The 7,906-nt window shown below is 37.5% G+C and overlaps 1 protein-coding gene across 17 annotated transcripts; it reads left to right on the forward strand.

Annotated features, from left to right (window-relative positions):
- Positions 1-400: 400 nt before the first annotated feature.
- On the forward strand, positions 401-2,767 carry LOC127100830 (uncharacterized). Of its 17 annotated transcripts, none has more exons than XR_007794495.1 (6): positions 401-1,132; positions 1,313-1,369; positions 1,508-1,553; positions 1,666-2,147; positions 2,263-2,337; positions 2,453-2,767. XR_007794495.1 is itself a non-coding variant. In XM_051038117.1 (5 exons), the coding sequence occupies exons 2-5, from the start codon at positions 1,856-1,858 to the stop codon at positions 2,611-2,613; spliced, it is 399 nt and encodes a 132-aa protein (XP_050894074.1). In that variant the 5' UTR covers positions 404-1,132; positions 1,280-1,855; the 3' UTR covers positions 2,614-2,767. The 17 variants fall into 17 exon arrangements, 2 of the variants coding, with proteins under 2 accessions (XP_050894074.1, XP_050894073.1); XR_007794486.1 differs by having other exon boundaries at positions 405-1,132; positions 1,280-1,553; positions 1,875-1,933; positions 2,043-2,147; XR_007794488.1 differs by having other exon boundaries at positions 405-1,132; positions 1,280-1,369.
- The last annotated feature ends 5,139 nt before the right edge of the window (positions 2,768-7,906 follow it).

Here is a 7,906-nt window from a genome sequence, read left to right on the forward strand (position 1 = left end):
TTTTAATTCTAATATCCTAAAGAATGTAAGTATAACAACTAAAATAAAATAAGGATAAAAGAATGTAAGTATAACAACGTGTCCATTTAAAATAATGTATCGTTATTTACTAATATTAATATTATCATCTTATCCAAAAAATTAAATAAACATTAAAATAGAAAATAGACGAATACAATATAAAAAAAGTAAAATAAAATAGGGTATGCAATAAAATGGGGGTTTTCCCAAGAGTAGCAAACCACAAGGGCTCATGAAGCCCAATGGTGCTACCTCTGTCCACCGAGTTGGGTCGAAGGCCCAAGTCCAACCCAGGTAGCGAAAAAACCTAAAAAAGACGGAAGGGAAGGAGGTAGTCGGCCATACCTTCTCTCTTTCAATAAATTATTAGTGGCATACAAACAATGGTATTGAATGGGGAATCCAAAAAATCCATTGGAAAGACCAGTAGCTGACAGCACATTGAATCATAACTATTGAGAATTAAATGCCCTTTCTTAATAAAACAAAGTAATGAAGAAAAACGGTCAGCAAGGAACCGAATTTCCACACGTTGCATCGTTCCTTAAATATTTTTTTAGACATGGAATTTGAGAAATAATGAGTCTTTAAAAGGAATTTCACTAGCAAGACAACGAAAAACCTCTCACTCTCTTCTCTCTTACAACCCAAACTCACTCTTCTTTTTCTACCCGCTCTGATCATCTTCTTCCATTGGTTTCTCCAGAGATGGGCGATGGCGCCGCTGTCCTCTCCAATGGGTCACTATCTCTAAACGCTAAGGGGAAAACAACAACCCTACCCTAATCTGCGTCTTAAACACAAATTCTAGCTTATTTTCTTCTAAATGTTTACCAAACGTTCAAATCGAACCATTAATCTTAAAGCTTTGTTACCTTAAACTAAACAAAACCCATTTTTAGCAAGCAAGGAAATCACATTAGACCCTAACACACAAACAAGTTTTCTCACGCAACAACGAATTTTCATGATGAACAAGAGACAAAACGCGATTTGGATATACATAAAGCGAAATCAGCTTTCAACATGAACTTGTCCTGCTCGTATGCACATACTAAGTTAAAAAGGAAAAAAAATCGTCTGGAGGTTTACCAGAAAGACAAATTCAAAGGTAAATGCTTTCCCCTTGTCTCTCATTCTTCTCGTTAGCTGGCTCATTCCTTCTACTCGCTTTTGTGCTTAGTTGATTTTTTCAGGGCCTAGCTCCGTTCATTCAGAGTTTTGATGATGAACTCTGAACTACCTTTAGTATTTTCAGGCTTTAGTGTGATTTGCGGATGAATTTCTACAGGGTAACGATAGCGTCATCCCCACAATGATTGGCATACGTCCCTTTTTATAGAGCCAGGTATGTGGCATCTTTTATTGTGAGTTGGTAGGAGGTGAAAGGAATCATTCTATTAGAATTTGATTTCTCTCAGATTTGGGGGGGACCAAAATATGAATCCTTGAAATTATTTCGAGTCATTTCGTGCTTTGTCTGTAGTTACGTATTTTGATCTGTTTGAAACTCGGGTGGTCCCCTCCATTTGGTATGACATCATCTTGTAAATTCGACTTCTTCGTATATGAGTATTCTTATGGATTGTTTATGTGATATGGTTTGAAATTGCTCTAACGTGTGTGGCTTGTGTTTTGGCTCAGGTTTAGTATTGCAGGACTTGCTTTTTTGTTTGCAGCATTTTGCAATTACACTACTTTGTTTCACATTACCCATCCATTATGGATATGTTTGTCTTGTATTGTTGGTTTGGGTGATTGCTTGCTTTGAGTTCTGTAGAACACATGCTGCTATGGTTGCTGAATTAGTATCACATATACCACTAATTTTGAGATGCCTCATTGCATTACAGAGCTTTTGATTTGGGTCTCCCAAGGACTGCATAAGTTAGGTTTGTGGGCTTCACTGCAGGTTTTGCTTTATTTCTTCTTTTGATATGCAGCAGATATGATATTGAAGATGATTATGCATTGGTTTAAATGCCATGATCTGCTGATGATCCATGTTTCTGTTGTGATAGTGCATGTTTCTGTGTTGCTTCGGTCACAGTTGGTGCGTTGGTGTGTACACGGCATTGCAGTTTTGGTTGCAGCTTTGTTCACGGTGTTGGAGCTTGGGGAATCATGTGAGAACTTGGTTGAAACTTTGATTTAATTTGAAAATGTTTTTTATCATCGAGTTGCATTGACTATTGTGGTTGATCGAATCGATTCACTTATGTAGGATCTTATTTGTTGCAGGTTGCACTTGGTGTGTACACGGCATTGCAGTTTTGGTCGCAGCTTTGTTCACGGTGTTGGAGCTTGGGGAATCATGTGAGAACTTGGTTGAAACTTTGATTTAATTTGAAAATGTTTTTTATCATCGAGTTGCATTGGCTATTGTGGTTGATCGGATCGATTCACTTATGTAGGATCTTATTTGTTGCAGGTTGCACTTGGCTACAATTTGGCATTGCCGTGATGTCATTATTTTCATCTAGCTTGGTGTTGCAGCCTTGCTTGCAGCTGGGATTGTTACCGCTAGCAACTTTGGTTCATTTTACCATTATGCTGTTGTTTGGTTGTTCGTTTGAAGTTTGGCATGGCTAGTGGTGTTCGTGTGTACTGCTTGTCGGATTGCTTTGTTTATAAATAAAATCTTGTTGTAATTCACTTTCGTCCTACTTGAAACAATCATTTGGACTTGGGCTATGTAATGTGGAATTGAAGTATGGTTTTAATTATTGGATATGGTTTATGTGAATGATTTAAAGTTATAGTTTTTAATTGGTTATGGAATTGATTGGCAAAAATGGATACTTGAAAAATGGGGATAAAGAATTGGAGTTGGATTTGTTGGACCATGTCTTGACTAAATATGTATGATAAATTTGAACATGACTTGAACTGATCACATGCACATGGCTAATGAACCATGCTATAACTTGAATGAACCAACAATCCTAAACCAACGGACATGATCAGCAGTTGAATTCAATCACACTGGGCTTTAACAAACTTGTATGGACGAATGATATGCATGAACCGAAGACCTGTGTTATTGCACTAATGATAACCCCAACCAAGCAGAAGATCAAGAACATGTGATGCTTGAAATGAATCCCCATCAAAGACTCAGGACCATGGACCTGTCAGGCTCACGAACCACCCATAATAGATCAGATGGATCAAATGAATCCTCAATCTTCTAGTGCACACACCATAGAGGATTAAACCCATCAGCACCAGGAGCTTAGACTAGAACCAAGAGTTATGAACAAATGAATGTTGAGTGAACTTTTGATCAAGAAGACAAAACCAAGCACCATGAAGGATGAAGAGCTATGTAAAATTAAGGTTAGGAGGCCACACAATGAATGTTATGCCCAATTAGGGTTTATGGAACCTCAATTAAGTAAGGACCCCTTGGATTAGGGTTTTGCTACACAAGCGAGGGTAGTAACAAAAAAAAACCTTCTGATAAGACCCCCAAGTTCCGAGCCTTTCCATTATGCCCTCTTGTTATGGATGCTAATGAAAGTTTTTAAATTGTCTGGACAAAATTGGGGTATGACACATATTTCTCAACATTTCCATTACATCAGAATTATCTGATTGAGAAGGAGGTGGAGGCATATAGGAAGATTGTTGGTTGGTCCAACCGGTGTGTTTCCACTCTCTCCAGCCTTGGTTATCAGATGGATTTTGTCCAGGTGTTGCACCTAGCCAATCACCATGGTCATCAACTTGTCGATCATCCTCCATGGGATGAGTATCTTCATCATCATTCTCTTATTCATTTTCATCATCTTCATCATCATCACCATCATCATCTTCCAAATGCTGAATACTAGAACTTGAAGCTTGAGTACGAACCTTGTATACTCGCACTATAGGATCCCAAATGTAGCCCATTAAACTTAGTGATTTTTTATAGAATTCTTGATTAGTAGTCACTGAGGTGTATTGAATTCCTGGAACAAACACTTCAGCCCGATTAAGGATACTTTGATAAATGAAGGATAGTAGAGAGCGGTGCCTCGACCTGACTCCTTTAGGGAAAAAATCATGCTTGCAATGTAGTGTGGTCATTTAACCTTCAGCTTATGTTTCAACACATAAACCAAGTGTACTTTCGCCTTGTCAACTCTGGAGTAAAACTCCCTTCTTAGGGTAGATAACATGCATTACAACCCAATGTAAGATCATGTCAACAGGCTTAAAAAGTCCAGTAGTCACATTAGTATGGAACAAGTTACTCGCGACAACATTGCCAGAACAAGGTCTCTTCAACATTGAGTTTAAGGCAGGCCTGAACTCATAGTTTGGAGAAAATACAATATCGGTTATCTTAAGATCATTAGGAGATGTCATTGGAGAATTTTCAAACAAATATTTACAAACATCATCATTAACCTCAAGAACCCTATTACCGATATTATATTTAAACTCATAACCCTCGAATTTTCCAACAACACCTGTATAAAATAGTTTGACCAAATCTTCATTGTACATAGTAGTACATTCTAAGAATAAGTCAATTCTTTGAATATTGAACCGCTCAACAACCTTTGGAATGCGCATGCATTCAGCCACTATGGCGAGTATACATATTGCTTAACAATTGTTCTCTTTTTGAAATTCTTTTCAAAAGATTCAGGAAGACCATCAGAGAGTAAAGAGAGAGTAGTTATTGGCATATTTGAGCGAGGTTGTGCAGTACCAATATGAGAAGAGGGTCCCCTTGTAGTTCTTCATCCGGAAGTTCTTGATGAAGCCATTTGAGTGTTGCTTTGAAGAGATTTGAGGTAATGGGATTTTAGGGTTAGTATGAGGAAGAGAGAAAGAGAGAGAGAGAGAGAGAGAGAGAGAGAGAGAAGAGAAGAACTAGGAGATTGATTATGCAAGTGAAGATAGATGCATTTGAAATCAGTTGACGCATACGTGTTAAAAAACCCAATAAGTGGACTCTAGGTAGCGAAGAGTCGACTCGTGGGTCGGCCTGTTGGGACCCGAAGTTAATGAAACGATGGAATTTGCAGCGAAGAGTTTACTCATACAGGTAATGAGTCGACACATCCTTGTTAAAAAAATGCAGATGAGTGGACTCTGGGTAGCGAAGAATCGACTCATGGGTCGACCTGTTGGGACCCGAAGTTAATGATTTGAACACATGAAATTCAACAACAGCAAAGAGTCGACTCAAACAGATAATGAGTCGACACCCTTGTTTAAAACGCAGATGATTGAGCTATGAGTAGCGAAGAGTCGATTCTTGAGTCCACATGTTGGAACCCGAGGTTAATGATCCGAAAACATGAAATGCAACAATGGTCCTAATGATGAATGCATGTTAAATATGATTCCTAAGCAAATTTACACATATTTCGAACATAGAAATGGATTAAGCTTAGTCCAAACCATAAAATAAACCTCAAGAAAGTGCATTATATAGAACAAGTACATACATATATAAATGATCAAGATAGTTCAAATAGATGGGAACGATATTACCTCCAATGACGATAAACGATGAATGCCCTCACATAGCTCACACTTATCAATGTGATTAATCAAATAATATACAAGCATAGATATAGAGCAAGCATCATATATAAATTTAAAAGCGATCTGAGATATCAAGAACACCAAGTTCCCTACGGATGTGGAGGAAAGGTTCTATCGCAAGTGGTTTTGTGAAAATATCAAAAAGTTGATTTTTACTATCAACGTGCTCGAAGACGACATCACCTTTCTCAACATGATCCCTAAGGAAGTGATGATGAATTTTAATATGTTTAGTGCATGAATGTAGTATAGGATTTTTGGTTAGGTTAATGGCGCTTGTATTGTCACACAAAATGGGAATACGTTCAAGTTGAAAATTGAAGTCGAGTAATTGTTGTTTGAGCCACAGGATTTAAGCACAACAACTATCGGCTGCAACATATTCCACCTCGGTTGTTGACAAAGCAACAAAAACTTGTTTTTTGCTGTGCCAACTCACTAAGGAATTTGAATAAAAATGACAAGTACCACTAGTGCTTTTCATATCCAATATGCAACCAGCAAAGTCGGAATCAGAGTAGCCAACCAAAGAACAATCACTTCCCTTAGAAAACCAAAACCCATACTTTAAAGTACCACAGAGGTATCTAAGTATGGGCTTGACGACCTTTAAGTGTGTTTCTTTGGGACATGATTGGTACTTAGCACACATACATACACTAAACATGATATTTGGATGGGATACGGTAAGATAGAGGAGGGAACCTATCATACCTCTATACCTTTTTATATCTACGGCCTTACCATTTTCATCCCGGTCCAAATTTACCGCAATAGGAATTTGAGTGTGGATTACTTGGAGTGTTCCATATAGAAGCGCTTGAGTAACTCATTGCAGTACTTCGTTTTGCTCACAAAAGTTCCTTCTTCAAGTTGTTTGATTTGAAGCCCGAGGAAGTAATTTAACTCCCCCGTCATCCTCATTTCAAATTCTCCCTGCATCAACTTAGAGAATTCCTTGACCAAATTTATGTTAGTAGATCCGAAAATAATGTCATCTACATAAACTTGAACTAAAATAGAGTGTTTTCCTTTAAGCTTAATAAAAAGGGTTGTATCAACCTTCCCTCTTGAGAATCTTTGTTCTAGTATAAAATTGTTAAGACACGCATACCAAGTCCTAGGGGCTTGTTTGAGACCGTACAAAGGCACGCTTAAGCTTATAAACATAGTTAGGATGCTCATAGTTTTCAAAACCGGGAGGTTGAGATGCATAGACCTCTTCATTAATGTATCCATTTAGAAAAGCACTCTTAACATCCGTTTGAAATAATTTGAAGTTTTGAGAACAAGCAAAGGTAAGCAAAAGGTGTATAGCCTCGAGTTGGGCGACCGAAGCATAAGCCTTCTCATAGTCGATGCCTTTCTCTTGGTTATACCCGTGAGCAACAAGGCGAGCCTTGTTGCGAGATATAACTACATTTTCATCTAAGTTGTTCATAAACACCCATTTAGTACCAATTACTCGATGCCCTCACGGAGGGGGTACAAGATCCCACACCTCATTTCTCTTGAACTGATCAAGTTCCTCTTGCATTGCTAAAAACCAATGTTCATCGAGTAATGCGTCTTTGGAGTTTTTAGGCTCAATTTGAGAGATGAAAACGAAATGATAACAAAACTTATTTATCTTTGACCGTGTGGTGATTCCCTTTGAGATATCTCCTAGAATATTATCGATGGGATGATCCTTAGAAGATTTCCATTCGAAAGGAAGATCATTGTTATTAATTGGATGATCCTCCTCTTTCTTTTCAGATATAAGATCCGGCTCCTCCTCAACTTTTTCCGGATTAGGTTCAACACTTTTTTCTTCTTGATCTTTTATTATGTTTTCCTAAGGAACACATGTATCATCAACAAAAATACCTTCTCTAACAATTTTTGGATAAGATTCATCAAAGGAAACATGCACAGATTCTTCAACAATACATAACCTTTTGTTGTATACCCTATATACTTTACTAGATTGAGAGTATCCGAGAAAGATAACTTCATCGGCTTTTGAGTCAAATTTACCAAGATTTTCTTTACCATTATTTAACACAAAGCATTTACATCCAAAGACATGAAGATGTGAAATATTAGGTTTCCTTCCCTTTAATAATTCATAAGGAGTTTTGTTGAGAATAGGACGAATGAGTATCCTATTCAATACATAACAAGTCGTATTTATAGCATCGGCCCAAAAATATTTAGGAAGGCCATTTTTATTGATCATAGTCCTTCCAAGCTCTTCTAAAACTCGGTTTTTACGTTCTACTACTCCATCTTGTTGTGGAGTTCTTGGAGCGGAAAAATTATGATCGATTCTATTTGTTTCACAAAATTACTC

Source organism: Lathyrus oleraceus, chromosome 7, assembly GCF_024323335.1.
Source record: "Lathyrus oleraceus cultivar Zhongwan6 chromosome 7, CAAS_Psat_ZW6_1.0, whole genome shotgun sequence".
NCBI lineage: Eukaryota > Viridiplantae > Streptophyta > Magnoliopsida > Fabales > Fabaceae > Lathyrus > Lathyrus oleraceus.

Coding starts and splice junctions, on each gene's coding strand:
- LOC127100830 (XM_051038116.1), top strand. CDS start 1,970: ATGATATTGAAGATGATTATGCATTGGTTTAAATGCCATGATCTGCTG. Junction 2,148..2,262: donor GTTGGAGCTTGGGGAATCAT/GTGAGAACTTGG, acceptor TATTTGTTGCAG/GTTGCACTTGGTGTGTACAC. Junction 2,338..2,452: donor GTTGGAGCTTGGGGAATCAT/GTGAGAACTTGG, acceptor TATTTGTTGCAG/GTTGCACTTGGCTACAATTT.